At 57.3% G+C, this 12920-nt stretch overlaps 7 protein-coding genes across 8 annotated transcripts; 3 read left to right on the top strand and 4 right to left on the bottom strand.

The window, feature by feature from the left end:
• Nucleotides 1-262: 262 nt before the first annotated feature.
• Nucleotides 263-1903, top strand: SDRG_13474 (hypothetical protein; the record flags this gene model as incomplete). The annotated part of the gene is made up of 6 exons (XM_008619565.1): nt 263-937; nt 983-1207; nt 1254-1358; nt 1410-1497; nt 1547-1606; nt 1656-1903. 6 exons carry the CDS (start codon nt 263-265, stop codon nt 1901-1903), a joined length of 1401 nt encoding a protein of 466 aa, XP_008617787.1.
• Nucleotides 1904-1913: 10 nt separating this feature from the next.
• Nucleotides 1914-2644, bottom strand: SDRG_13475 (the record flags this gene model as incomplete). Of its 2 annotated transcripts, XM_008619566.1 has the most annotated exons (4): nt 1914-2016; nt 2082-2173; nt 2218-2504; nt 2554-2644. In XM_008619566.1, 4 exons carry the CDS (start codon nt 2642-2644, stop codon nt 1914-1916), a joined length of 573 nt encoding a protein of 190 aa, XP_008617788.1. The 2 variants fall into 2 exon arrangements, with proteins under 2 accessions (XP_008617788.1, XP_008617789.1); XM_008619567.1 differs by having other exon boundaries at nt 1935-2173.
• A 451-nt stretch (nt 2645-3095) lies between these two features.
• Nucleotides 3096-4938, bottom strand: SDRG_13476 (hypothetical protein). The gene is made up of 5 exons (XM_008619568.1): nt 4776-4938; nt 4661-4730; nt 3967-4611; nt 3878-3919; nt 3096-3829 (listed from the first exon to the last, which is right to left on the bottom strand). Exons 1-5 carry the CDS (start codon nt 4877-4879, stop codon nt 3161-3163), a joined length of 1530 nt encoding a protein of 509 aa, XP_008617790.1. The 5' UTR covers nt 4880-4938; the 3' UTR covers nt 3096-3160.
• A 692-nt stretch (nt 4939-5630) lies between these two features.
• Nucleotides 5631-7414, top strand: SDRG_13477 (hypothetical protein). The gene is made up of 10 exons (XM_008619569.1): nt 5631-5708; nt 5757-5895; nt 5945-6142; nt 6194-6231; nt 6285-6346; nt 6401-6474; nt 6522-6662; nt 6711-6911; nt 6958-7140; nt 7184-7414. Exons 1-10 carry the CDS (start codon nt 5671-5673, stop codon nt 7394-7396), a joined length of 1287 nt encoding a protein of 428 aa, XP_008617791.1. The 5' UTR covers nt 5631-5670; the 3' UTR covers nt 7397-7414.
• A 521-nt stretch (nt 7415-7935) lies between these two features.
• On the top strand, nt 7936-9574 carry SDRG_13478 (hypothetical protein). The gene is made up of 6 exons (XM_008619570.1): nt 7936-8436; nt 8491-8698; nt 8748-8908; nt 8964-9045; nt 9092-9127; nt 9175-9574. Exons 1-6 carry the CDS (start codon nt 8006-8008, stop codon nt 9556-9558), a joined length of 1302 nt encoding a protein of 433 aa, XP_008617792.1. The 5' UTR covers nt 7936-8005; the 3' UTR covers nt 9559-9574.
• Nucleotides 9575-9597: 23 nt separating this feature from the next.
• SDRG_13479 (hypothetical protein) lies at nt 9598-10540 on the bottom strand (the record flags this gene model as incomplete). Its single annotated transcript, XM_008619571.1, has 2 exons — nt 9598-10002; nt 10055-10540. The coding sequence occupies 2 exons, from the start codon at nt 10538-10540 to the stop codon at nt 9598-9600; spliced, it is 891 nt and encodes a 296-aa protein (XP_008617793.1).
• A 777-nt stretch (nt 10541-11317) lies between these two features.
• On the bottom strand, nt 11318-12273 carry SDRG_13480 (hypothetical protein). Its single transcript, XM_008619572.1, has 2 exons — nt 11894-12273; nt 11318-11848 (listed from the first exon to the last, which is right to left on the bottom strand). The coding sequence occupies exons 1-2, from the start codon at nt 12248-12250 to the stop codon at nt 11447-11449; spliced, it is 759 nt and encodes a 252-aa protein (XP_008617794.1). The 5' UTR covers nt 12251-12273; the 3' UTR covers nt 11318-11446.
• Nucleotides 12274-12920: the final 647 nt, after the last annotated feature.

Below are 12920 nucleotides of genomic sequence, written 5' to 3' on the forward strand. Positions count from 1 at the left end.
GTAGCTGACTTTACAGGACCCCTAACGACCACCAGATGGAGTGGACACCTTAGACTCTTCTCTCACCGAGGCGTAGGGTTCCCTGCCAGCTGCTGGCATCTAGGCTGAGAGGCTCGAACACATCTGGTCTACTCTAATACAGCACTGGCCAATTCTGTCTTCCAGACAACGCTGGCAGAGCTCGCTGGCTGCAGTTGGATCAAATTTAAATTGGGTGCGTCTAGCCTTCGCGCCAGTTGGTTTTTGGCTCAGAGAAAAAATCATGGCGGACGACGCCTCGGACGCACGCCCACCGCCGGGTCCGATCGCGGTCGCTGCGCTGCGCATTGACACGCAGGCCGTCGAGGCAGAGTCGCTGGAAGCTCCGCTCGCGGTGTCCCCGACGTACGGCGTCGCGCGCAACCAAGTGGATCCTGCGGTCCTGGCGGCGCTGCCCAAAGAGATCCAAGACGAGGTCCTCGCGAGCTTCTCGGTGCCAGCCTCGTTGGAGCCCGCACCGGCGGACCTAAGTGACGCCGCGTGGACGTGCCCCATGTGCACGTTCCTTAACCACGCGGCCTTGGTGTCGTGCGAGATGTGCGAGTTCTCGGTCGCGCACCTCATGGACGCCGACGACGAGCAGCCATCGTCGCCGCATCTGCTCTCGGAGACGCTGCTTCATGCGGCCAAGTCGGTCGTGCAAAAGTCGCTCACAGCCATCAAGACGACGCACGAGCACCGCGACGAGCTCTTGCAGTCGGCGACGGCCAAGATGCACCACGTGCACTCGACCGCGTCCAAGCAACTCCATCACGTGTACGAGGCGACCTCCAAGCAGCTCCATGCGACGCTCTCGCCGCGCTCGGCCAAGTTTTTCACCAAGAAAGGGTCACTGCACCTGCCGTCGCCCAACGTCCTCCTCGAACTCGACGTCCTTCGCACCGATCTCAAGACGCACGTACGTTCAACACTTCTCCTCCCCGTGTGTTTTACTCGTCTCTAGTGCACGCCGTCCGAGACCGTGTACGAAGCTCTCTTGCAAGAGCTGTGGACAACCGTCTTCAGCCAAAGCGCGATCCCAGGCATGGACCACACCCCGTTCACACGCGACGGCGACGGCTGGCTCCAGCTTGGCTTCCAGCGCAGCAACCCCGACACGGACTTTCGCGGTGGCGGTCTCCTCGGCCTCAAGTGTCTCGTGTACGTGTGCCACATGCACATGGACAAGGTCGACTCGTCATCATTGGAAGATGGAACCTATGATGGTTCTCTAGATGGCCTACATTTTTGCCGACCAGGTGCCAAATGCCGGGCAGCGCTGGTACCCTGTTTGCGTCGCCGGCATCAACCTCACGTGCATGCTCGCGGGCTTGCTCAAGGTACACTGCCGCGATCTTCTTATTTGCTTTTGTCATCGCACATGTACCTAGCTCGGGGACGGGTCATTTGCCGAGACGTCGGACAACTGCTGGCGTCTCTTTGAGGAGCCGTCTGCGTTCTACGAGCTCTACTTCTATGGTATCTCTTCTCCTCCTCGTCATTAACCCGTACGTATGATGGACGATAGCCTTTCTCAAGATGGATCAAATCTGGCACCGCAGCCAGGCGACGTTCATGCAATTTGGAGGTCTTCCATCCCGCGGATCTATGTAGCGGCGACCAATGCGTTCTTTTAGACGTCCTCAAGGCGACCAAGAAGCTCGTGCGCTATGCGTTGGCGCAGGGCCCGACGTCGCTCGCGGAGGTCACGGCGTTTACCGAGAGTATCCACGTCGACGACTTCAAGATCACGCGCCGTGAAGAGTACTACGACGACGTTGACGACGGCGAGTGCCCCGACCCGCACCGGATCACCGAAGACGACCGCATGCCGGTCGCCACGACCCTTGACATTGCGTCGCTGCAGTACGAGTTGCACAAGTAGTCGCTTCTTCTTACATGCTAAACTTCAAGCAGCCCGTCTCTCGGTGCTGGTCGCCGCACTTGACGCTGCAAAAGCGAGAGCCGCATCGGCCGCACGCATAGTTGGAGAAGAGCGTACGCTGGTTGTCAAGGAAAGTGGTCAATACTGTCATCGAGGTAGAAGACGCGGAAAAGGATATCCGCACACGACGCAAAACTTGCGGGGTGGCGTCGTGGCCGGCTTGACCGCGGCCGTGACGTAGTTGGGGCCGAGACCTTCGCCCGTCCCGCACTATACACGATGAGCCACATGATAGAGACATACAGGTCGGCTACCTCTTCAAAGACGAGCTGCGCAAGGCTCTTGACCTTGCGCACGACGCGCCGCCGCCCCGAGCTCGAGACGGGCACGATTGGCGCCTTGGCCTTGCCTTTGGCCCGCGATTTCGACGGCTTCTTGGGGCCCATAGCGTCCTCTTCGATGTACAAATCCTCGTCTTCACCGTCCTCGGTGGGCTCGACGTAGTTGTCGGCCTCGAGCGCGTCCAAGCGGGCGTTCCGCACCTGCTTGCGTGTCTCCTCGTCGACAAGCTTCATGGCCTTGCTGATCTTGACCGCGCGCCCTGCCCATGCACACATATAGCGCTTGGCCATGCTTCACGAGGGTCGTACCCGAGTTGCGCTTCCGGGGCGCCGCCGGCAGCGCGAGGCCGCTCGACGCCATTGTCTGGTCCCATTGCCGCTTGGCGTTTTTGGAGCTCATTCTGGAATTGGCAACAATAGCCAATCGGCGGCGCGCAATTCGAAAGAATTTGGCCAACCCGTGTGCAGCGCGATCTTGTACAACGGGCCAATCCGAGCGCGACCTTGGACATCATTTCATCCAATCCAGTGCCGTCTTGTGGCTCCTCCTAGCGACAGTACTCGTCTCGCCCCATCGAACACCTCGTAGTCACCACCGAGATACTCTGCGAGTGTGATCGAGTCTTCGATACGCACGGCAAGGACCAGCTCGAGCCCAATGTAAAATTGTTGAGCGTCCTGAAATGGAAGCTACAGTGTACTTAATACGAAATTCAACAATCAAAATTTTGCGTTTTCGAGTGTGGAAGTTGAAGTCGAATTCAGGTTGCTGAATCATCGCTTGCTGCTATTGCGTGATGGTCTCTCTTGGAGCGGGTTTGGTATCACTAGTGAAGGTCTATATGACAAAGTTGTCTGTGTGGTCGAAGCGTGGTGACGTCATTCGACTGTCCTCGACTGCATTAGTATTACAGTTCTACGACTCGTCGATCGGCGACGGCAAGAGCTCTTCGTACAGCCGGGCTGCAATCAAGCTTTCTTTGGCCGACGGCGCCGAGAAGTGGGCGAGTTGCGTCTTGAGCTCCAGTAGCACGCGCGCGTCCACCAAGTTGACGTAGCCGTCGAGCTTGACGAGGCACGAGATCCACGGGAAGATCACGTCGGCCTTCTCGGGCGTCGCCAAAAAGTCGACAAACGACGTGCAGAGTGCGTCGAGCGTCGTCTTGCGCAGAAGCGCCACGGACGGCTGTGCGAACGCAAGCACCTTCCAGAGCAAACTCTGGTCTTCCGAGAGAAGCGCAATGCGCAGCGCGAGCTCCATGTCGCCCTCTTCCATCGCCAGCCGGGCGTTGTCGGCAAACTCTTGGCTTGTCTGGTTGTCGTCCCGGGCGACGACGGGGCGCGGCGCTACGCTGCTGGGCGAAAACGGCGCGGTGGTGCTCAGAGACTTTTGAAATGACATCGATGGTTTGGACGGACTCGAGGACACCCAGCGCGTCGGGCTCGGCGGACTCGGGCTCGACGGTCGCACCGGGTGCAGTGCAGCGTACGCAGCGTCCGTGCAGCCGTGACCTGGTTGACTCGATCGAAGGAGCGGTCCGAGGTGCGTCAACAACGCCGATGCGCTTTCCCGCACAGGTGACGCCTACGACAATGGCTGAGCTACGAGAAGACCAACGCTGGCAGCACATACATAATCGGACCGACCCCGCTCGGCCAGCGTCATAACCTTTGCCTATGCGCCATAGTGAGCGAAGAGTACTTGCTTCTTCGGATATGAACCTGGAGGCCGACGAGGGTGCTGTGGCTTTGAAAGCAAGCGACGAGTGCGCCAAGAAGGTCCAAGCCGCGCTTGCGATTGAGCCAGTCGTCCCGCTGGCCCAGGTGTAGGACGTCGTCGACAGCGGCGACGAGGCTTGGGATGGCGTCGGCCATGGCTGTTGCGAGCTCGACGCGCGCCGGCACATCTTGGATCAAGACGGTGATGCGCAGGAGAATGTGAAAGATCGGCGAGTACGTGGCGTAAATCTTGCCGTGAAACTTGGCCATCAGCTGTGGCAAAAAGGAGATTAAATAGCCCGCCGCCCGTTCTGCATGGGCTGCAAGCAGCGCAGCGTTGTCGCTGGAGGGATGGAAGATGGCGCCGAGGCAGCGCGCCGCACCGTCGTTCATGATGTGCACTTCGGTCCAGAAGGGCTGGACGATCGTCTCGAGCTCGGACGGCGGCAAGAATGGTAGCGCGTGCAGCGCGAGCGCGCCGGCCGCGCCAACGCACGCGTCTGTCACCTTGCTTCGCTTGTCGCGCAGGCGCCGGTTCAAGTAGGCGGTTATTCTGTTGCGGAGCTTGGCGCACGCATGCGCCTGCGTCGTGCACATGAGCTCGATCAAAAGCACGACGTTTTCACGCGTCGACATCAAGATTGGATCCTGCGCCGTTCATGAGCTCGTCATAGCATGCGATGCAATATGGTCGTACCGGGTGCTTGCGCTCGAGGTCGAGTAGGACCTTGGGTACCGAGTTGGCAGCGAGATGCGGAATCGCGCTTCTACAGAGGGCGTCAGCCGCAATCGTAGCCGCAAAAACGACGTACGCGAGCGCGACGAAGGCCTGCTTCTCCGTGTCCCGCGCCTGAAGCTTGTCGATCCACTCGGCGATCGCCTTGCGCTGCTGCTTGTCGCTCGTGCCACTCATCATCGTCGTCGTGGGTGCTGCTGCCCTTGCCAAGGAAATCCAAATCGATAGCAAACCCTTCCGTAGCTGCAGTATCCGGACCGGATACGGTCCGCTCGTAACGCCCGCCAGCTCGACAGCGCTGCGGCGATTATATTACCAACTTGCTGCGTGGTAAGCGCCGGCGATGGATGCGTATTACATGGGTCATCCGTCTTCGCACTGCACGTCTAAACCTCCCCGCTTCATCTGACCGTGACGCGCCTATCAACAACGGGGCTGGGCAGATATGCATTATTACAGGTTTTCAACTCAGGGGTCAGACAATATCGTATATGACAGGTCCTTTCAGAAAGTATATCTATGGACCGGTGCATTCAATTACAGAGGTGCACACGATTTTTTAAAGCTTTTTAAAGCTTGAACCAGCATCGGGTCGGGTACACTGTAATGGTGTGCAACTGTCGAGGTATATAGTGTGAGTATGTAGCATTCAGGCACCACCTGCGTGTCGGACACGACACGGAGCGGTCCGAACGCCGTGACATGTAGCTATATAATGGCAGCCGCTCTCGTCCCGTGCGTAGCGCGCGTATTGATGCCATCGCGGCCAGTGTCGTATGACATAACAGTATTTCAGTGTATCTCGCTTCCACAAATTCATTTCGAAAAAGACGGTGAATTTCGAATTTTAAACCGCACAATTTGATCGTTTCTTCGTATCCGGCGCCGGCCAATCAAACGCGAGGGCTAAAAATAGCTTGCTGCTCTGATGGGCTTGCGTTCGCCAGTTTGGGATTCCTCGCCCTCGGTCCATGCAGCGTCTTCTTGGCCTCTCCATCAACATGCTCCGGTACGTGCAGGTAGACGGAAACTAGGTCCATGCTCATGGGCTGGCCAGGGGCGATGCGACTCCGGCGGCCGCGCCGGTCCCGAACCAGGTCGAGGCCGGCGCCAGCAGCATCGACGTCGCGCCGACGACCGAGCGACGACCGTCCATGCGCCCGACGGCGCTGCCCCCGCCCCTTGAGAAGGCCGAGGTACGATGCGCCATGAAGCATACATGGTAGCGATCGTCCATGGTCACAGAACCCGCAAGCGAACCTCAAGGCCAAGATCCTCGAGATACAGACCAACAAGTCGCTGACGCCCAAGGAAAAGGCCGATGGGATGCAGAAGCTCATGATGCAGCAGTGGAACGAAGCCCAGGAGCGCTTGACGCCCAAAGCCATCGAGAAGCCCGAGACGCCGATCACGGACGCCGACCGCACCGTCGTCACGTACCATGTACGCTTCACGTGCCCATCCCGCTCCGAAAGCTCACTTTACTGGCCACAGGATGCAGACAAGACCATCATGGGATGCCAGCATTACCAGTACGTCGACAACGACATGTAAACGACAGGGTGGCACTAACGTGGGTGCGTAGGCGCAAGTGCAAGCTCTATGCCAAGTGCTGCAACAAGTTCTACTCGTGCCGCTTCTGCCATGGTACCCGACCTCTACGCTCCAAGATCATGGCACTGACCATGAGCGACATGACAGACGAAGTCGAGAAGCACACGTTCGATCGGTACGCGACCGAGAAGATCTCGTGCATGCAGTGCCATACCGTCCAGGTATACGACTCTAGTCACAACATCACTCTCACGCCTTTCTCTCTTAGCCGGTCGGTAAGACGTGCACGAACACGGCTTGTGGCATTGAGTTTGCCCGTTACTACTGCGACGTGTGCAAGTTCTACGACGACGACCCGACCAAAGACATTTACCACTGCGAAAAGTGCCGGATCTGCCGCATCGGCAAGGTACTATCGACTACGCAACCGTGCCTCATCGCATGATCATCGTCGTAGGGTCTGGGCATCGACTACTTCCACTGCGACAAGTGCAACGCGTGCATGAGCATCACGCTCAAGAAGCACAAGTGTGTCGAGCGGTCGCTCGAGTCGGACTGCCCGATCTGCCACGTGTACATGTTTACGTCGACGACGCCCGTCATGTTCCTGCCGTGCGGGCACTGCATGCACGTTGCTTGCTACGAAGACTACACTCTTGTACGAGCACTCGAGCGAACCCACGAGGTCTCATACTCCTTTGTAGACCAACTACATTTGCCCCTTGTGCTCCAAGTCGCTCGGCGACATGCGCACGTACTTTGCGCGCATCGACGACCTCCTCGCACAGGAGCAAATGCCCCCCGAGTACGCCAACTACCGATCGCAGATCTACTGCAGCGACTGCGAGCGCAAGTCGGAGACCAAGTTTCACTTTGTCTACCACAAGGTACAACCTCGATCCTTGCAACACGAATTCACGCGTTGCACAGTGCCAATACGACGAATGCAAGTCGTATAACACCAAATTGCTCAAGAACATCCAGCTGCCGCCGGACGCAGCGCCGCCCGCCGCGCCGACACCGCTCGTGCGGGCATCAGGCGGCACGCCAACGGTTCGCCGGCCGTCGACAACAGCAACGACGTCAAGCAACATCACCGCGTCCGTGCGTCGGAATTCGACGCCGGGGCCCACGCGCAACTAGGCCACTTTTGTACGCGAGCCAATAGGATAGGAAATAAGCAGGCGCCAAGCGCTTAATGTCAAGCCAATTCTGCATTGCAATATAAGTGTCGAAGTGGCCGACGTGTCACCGGACGAGATGTCTCGTGTTGCCACGTCATAAGCAGGGGTACGTTGACCACACGACTCGTCCACAGCGAGTTGCCCCTGGCCACTCGATCTCAAAATGGCAATGATGACTCCTATGGTCTCCCGTCTTCTGCTATCGACGCAGGTGGGTGCTGGTCAACGTGTTCTCTGTTCACAATGGTCAAGTGCCATCACGCCAAACGAGATGACGTGGCAGCAGCTATGGTCCTCTTCAAAGTGGCTTCCACCATTTACTTGTACTTTGAATACCTACATTGTCATCTCCATGCTTGACGCAATGTAGCATCGCCATCAACGACGTGTTAGGAAGAGACATGTCGTCCATATGGAGTGTGTTCTTTGCCGCGTCGCTCCTCCGAGCTCTGATTGCATACAAATTCGTAGATGAATTATTTGAAACCACCCCTTTGGACGCAAAACACCCAACTCGCGTGCGAACATTAGAGCGTTATCACCATTTTATTCGGGAGCGAGCGCAAGCATGATGATCCCGCTGCGCGAGTTCTACAGCCTCCTCCTCCGGGGCTGGCACAGCGTCGCCTCGTACCTCACGTCGCACTTTTACGCGCTCAAGATGCGGCCGGTCTCGGGCTTTGACCCGTCCGGCTTTATGTTTATGCTCGCCTTTCTCTGCTTGACGATCGGGCTCTTGCTCGCGGCGCTCGACCAGACGCAGAAGCGCCGCCTCTCGTCGTACCTCCAAGAGCACCCGCTCAACCCCGACTTTAACCGCCTCGAGCGCCGCCTCAGCAACGTCTCCAAGTACGTGACCGACAAGGCCATTGACCATTCGGCGCGCGGCGGCTTTGTCGTCGAGATGCTCAGCTTCAACTACCTCTCCCGCCTCGGCTTTACGGTCGCTATCTTTGGCCTGACGTCGTACTTTAACGCGCTGGCGGCCGTCGTCGCGGGGTAGGCAGCGCCATGGCGGGACTGGAAGGCCCGATATGCTCAATTTGTGTGTAGGTGGCGCACGCCGCACGTGGTCATTTTGACGCTGGACCGGAGCGACAGTGGCGAGAAGACGCTGCCGGACCTCGGCCATGACCTCTTCAAGTTTGTCATGAGCAAGTTTTACGGCCAAACGACGTACATTGACTGGTTTGACCTGCCGGACGAATTCATCGCGTTCGTCGGCACGATCATTGCCGTGCTCTTCGTCGTACATCCTCGCGTACCTGCATGCTCTCTACCTCCATGGTGCCATGCGGCCATCTACGTAGCGTCTCCTCATCATCCGCCGCTTCACTGCGATTTACGCCTGGATCAACCTCCTCCGCGGCTTTTGCGTCGCCGTCACGTCGCTCCCGGATGCGAGCCCGCAGTGCATTTCGCAGTTTGAGACGGCCAAAGGCGCATACAAGTCGCAGCCGATTTTTCCCAAGTACGGCGTTGTCCTTGTCCTTGCAGCGATTTTGATCTGCTTACATTGCTCTTAGGGCCGTCTACCGCGCACTCAAGGTGCTGCTTCGGCCCTCGCACCACATTACATGCGGCGACATGGTGTTTAGCGGGCACACGGTACGAAGGAATCTGCAATGGACGCGGAAAGGACGCGTTGACGTAGGTATTTTTGATTCTGTGCGCCATGATCGTGACGACGGTAGGATGCTGCTCGATCTCACGGCCGTGGGCTTTATGTGGGAGTAGTACTGCAACACGGACGAGCTCAACACGCCCTTCACGCGCAAGCACTGGTGGACGTTGCCGCTCGTCAAGTACTCGGTCTGGGCCGGCTCGTTCCTTGGCGTCTTTGCCATCGTGGGCACACGGCTGCACTACACGCTCGACGTGCTCATTGCGATCTACGTGACAATCCAGACGTGGTACACGTACCATTGGCTGGCGGCCGACAACCGCTACAACTTTCGGCTCATCTCGTGGCTCGAGCACGACCACGAAGTGCATTCGATCGACCACCACGCGTACCGCATGGCGCGCCGCACGGGCAGCCTCTCGGACTTTGACATCAAGAACTTCTCGCCGCTCTCGCCGTCGCCGCCGAGTTCGCCAACATCTAAGAAAGACAAATAGACGCGATTTGCATGAATTTGTTAGTTGCAAAGTGTGGCTCTACTGGGTCTTTTTGGCCGCGGCCTTGGCGCGCAGCGACGACTCGATCTTGCCTTCGAGCATCTCCTTGATGCCCGGCCACTCGCCGTTGAGCGCCGCAAGCACGGCCGTGTCACGGTTGGCGCCCTTCACGATCATGTGCTTGCGCAAAACACCTTCAAAGGTAAAGCCGAGTGAGTGGGCTGCCTTGCGCGAGCGCACATTGAAGCCATCACAACGCCACTCGACACGGCGGTACCCCAAATCAAAGAGCGCGCGAAGCAGGAGGTAGACAGACTCACGGTTGGCGCCCGACCCTTGGGCTGCGGGGCAGTACCAGGTCGCACCGATCTCGACTCGGAGGTCCTTGGCCGAGTGGTTGATCAGACACACCATACCGACGGGCTTGTCAGTCGACGCATCAAGCTACATGGCGCAGTATGAGATGGATTTTTGATTGCCTTGATAAAGGACGTACGACGACAAAGTGGCGCTGGTTAGGCAGCTCCACGGCGCGGTCCTTCTCAAATGCCTCGAAGCTCGGGAACGGCCCCGTTGTCATATAGCGCCAAATGAGCGCGTCAGCGTCATAGTCTTTGGTGCCGTAGAACCCGCCAAGGGCTTTCCCAGACGAGATGTCGTACAGGCGGCGCACCATGGCCTTGACGTCCTTGGCGGACCCGCTGTGCAGCGGACGAAGCTTGACGATGTAGCCGTCGAGCTCAAACGACGGCGGCTTCTCGGGAAACGTCGCCGCCTTCTCGAGGAGCTCGTCGTAGAGCAGTGGCTTTTCTTGGTCCATCGACTCTGGCATGCCCACGGCTTCGTGCTGCATGCGGTGGAAGGAGCCGCCGTAGTAGAGCAGCGCAAATACGACAATGAGCGTCGAGCAGAAGACGAGGAAGCCCACAAAGATGCCAAGGTAGGCGTACCCGTACACAGGGTCGTCGGCCGGCGCTTGCATGGTTTCGAATTCTCTTGCGCGAAGTATTCCAATACTTTGACCGAGATTGCACTTTCTACAAGTGCGAACTTCGAGGCCCATGTGTGGCCCACAAGAGTGTTGGTGGGGGCCGCCGAGGAAGCAGGGCGAAGCGCATCGGAACAGCATGCAAGCGCAACCGCGGCATCTGTGGGATGTAAATGCTTGGGACATAGCTGAACGAGCGTCTCTGATATCGCGGTACATGTATTGCGCGTTGAAGACGGCTCGCATCATCATTCACCTATTCACCTGCTCGTGACGTACTTGTAGTTTGGGCCGCTGTTGATAGTGCTGAAAGCTACTCCAAAGAGCACTTCAAGGCTAGCGGTGCGACGTAGTGGCTGACGCAATCGACCAATGCACTCGGAAATATTGCTCTTGGGTCCTTCCTTTCAAACGGTTCGATCGACCCTGGTTTATTGATGCAAGTCATGGATGCAAGTACGGGCGTGTAGAGCATGCCAAGTACGGTGTTGCAAGCACAAACACGCCTCGCACGAACGCGTATCAACCACAGGGAGCAGAGCTCGTTTATTGGCGCCACTCGGATCTTTCGAAGTTCGAAGCCGGCATGCCAGCACTCACCTGGTGGGCCGGCGGCCCATGGCCTGTGTCGCATCAAGGGTGTCGAGAGCTCGTCTCACGAAATGCCTTCTTTGAAAAAGACCTTGGACCGAATGAGCCCCAACACCTCAACGAGCTACGGCTGCGAGATGGGTGAGCTAATTCAGACAACCGTATGACCGACAGTTCATGCATGAGCTTCGATTTCCATGAATTATTGTGGTCTTTGCGTGGAGAATGTCAAGCAGTTGCAACGCAATGACGGAATCTAGTAGAGCTTCTAGCAAAGTCTTCACAACTCACTACCATGTTGACTATCTACTACATCAATTTGGCATTGGCCTTGGTGGCCAGCGAAGACTTGATCTTGCCTTCGAGCATTTCCTTGATGCCGGGCCACTCGCTGTCGAGCGCAGCGAACACAACGGTGTCGTAGTTGAGACCTTTGACAATTCTGTGCTTCCGCAAAACGCCTTCAAAGGTAAAGCCAAGCGAATGGGCCGCCTTGCGCGACCGCACGTTGAAGCTGTCGCAACGCCACTCAACCCGGCGGTACCCCATGTCAAAGAGCGCCCGAAGCAGGAGGTAGACGGACTCACGGTTGGCGCCCGACCCTTGAACTGCGGGGCAGTACCAGGTCGCGCCAATCTCGACTCGGAGATCCTTGGCCAAGTGCTCAATCAAGCACACCATACCAATCGGTTCGTCCGTCGACGCATGGAGCTATGAGACATGAGAAAGGACCCATGATGGGAAATAATGACGTACAACGACAAAGTGGCGCTGGTTGGGCAGTTCAACAATGCGGCCTTCGTGAAAAGCTTCGTATGTCGGAAACGGGCCGTTCACCATGTAGCGCCAAATGAGCGCATCGACATCGTAGTCCTCCGTGCCGTAGAAGCCACCGAGCGCCTTACCGCACGAGATGTCGTACAGGCGAAGCGCCATGACCTTGACGTCTTCGGTCGACCCACCGTGCAGCGGTCGGAGTTTGACGAGAGAGCCGTCAAGCTCGAACGACGGCGGCTTCTCCGGACACATTGCCGCCTCCTCGAGGAGCTCAGCTTGAAGCTGCAATTGCTCCTCGTACATCGACTGTGGCAAGTTTACGTCTTCAAACTTCATGGCGAGCGTCTGTTGGAGAGCAGGTGAATTTGATTATGAGTGCTAAAAAGCTGACAAATGTAGCCCAAATACGTACGCTCTCATAGTACGATGGCGAGTTTTGTTCTTGTAAGAGGTTGCACTTTGCTCGTGTACGAACTTCGTGGCCCACGTGTGGCCCATCAAGAGTGCTTGTCAGGAGTGCTCGACCGTGAAAACGCACTTTGCCCGCGGTCGTCATGGGAGCGTACACTGCCCATCTATACTACTGTACAATAGAACGATCAATGCCATTACTGAGGCCTCGGGATTGCTACCCACGCCATCACCCTACGTGACGCGACGCAAGGGCCAGGTAAGTATCTATCTATCTACCTGCGTTTCTTTTAAGGTTGTGCCAAGGTGGCACAGCGTTGGCACTTGCTGCGACCCGCCAACACGAACAATGCCGTACAAATAGTATTAGCAAAGTGGATACATCAACCGACAGGCAGCTCGACGACCACAAGCACTTACAGTGCATGACGAAACGAGCCGATAAGCTGTATTAGTACTAATAGAATATAATTGCAACGACGCACAGTGTCAGCCGGTTTGTCAACATCGCGGAACTGTAAACCTCAACTGCGATCTTTCGAAGTTTGATTGCCATTCGACCAGCACTCTTCGCACAGCTGGTGGGCCGGCCCTC

Source organism: Saprolegnia diclina, assembly GCF_000281045.1.
Source record: "Saprolegnia diclina VS20 unplaced genomic scaffold supercont1.60, whole genome shotgun sequence".
In the NCBI taxonomy this organism is placed as follows: domain Eukaryota; phylum Oomycota; class Saprolegniomycetes; order Saprolegniales; family Saprolegniaceae; genus Saprolegnia; species Saprolegnia diclina.

Excerpts from the sequence above, each read along its gene's own strand:
- SDRG_13480 (XM_008619572.1), bottom strand. The coding sequence starts at position 12,250 with ATGAAGTTTGAAGACGTAAACTTGCCACAGTCGATGTACGAGGAGCAA. Across the intron at positions 11,849-11,893 it reads ACCAGCGCCACTTTGTCGTT|CTCCATGCGTCGACGGACGA; the intron begins GTACGTCATTAT and ends CATGTCTCATAG.
- SDRG_13477 (XM_008619569.1), top strand. The coding sequence starts at position 5,671 with ATGCAGCGTCTTCTTGGCCTCTCCATCAACATGCTCCG. Across the intron at positions 5,709-5,756 it reads CTCTCCATCAACATGCTCCG|GGGCGATGCGACTCCGGCGG; the intron begins GTACGTGCAGGT and ends TGGGCTGGCCAG. Across the intron at positions 6,663-6,710 it reads GGATCTGCCGCATCGGCAAG|GGTCTGGGCATCGACTACTT; the intron begins GTACTATCGACT and ends TCATCGTCGTAG.
- SDRG_13478 (XM_008619570.1), top strand. The coding sequence starts at position 8,006 with ATGATGATCCCGCTGCGCGAGTTCTACAGCCTCCTCCTCCGGGGCTGG. Across the intron at positions 9,046-9,091 it reads TGGTGTTTAGCGGGCACACG|GTATTTTTGATTCTGTGCGC; the intron begins GTACGAAGGAAT and ends GCGTTGACGTAG. Across the intron at positions 9,128-9,174 it reads GCGCCATGATCGTGACGACG|TACTGCAACACGGACGAGCT; the intron begins GTAGGATGCTGC and ends ATGTGGGAGTAG.
- SDRG_13476 (XM_008619568.1), bottom strand. The coding sequence starts at position 4,879 with ATGATGAGTGGCACGAGCGACAAGCAGCAGCGCAAGGCGATCGCCGAG. Across the intron at positions 4,612-4,660 it reads ACCTCGAGCGCAAGCACCCG|GATCCAATCTTGATGTCGAC; the intron begins GTACGACCATAT and ends TGAACGGCGCAG. Across the intron at positions 3,830-3,877 it reads AGCGGGGTCGGTCCGATTAT|GCGTCACCTGTGCGGGAAAG; the intron begins GTATGTGCTGCC and ends CCATTGTCGTAG.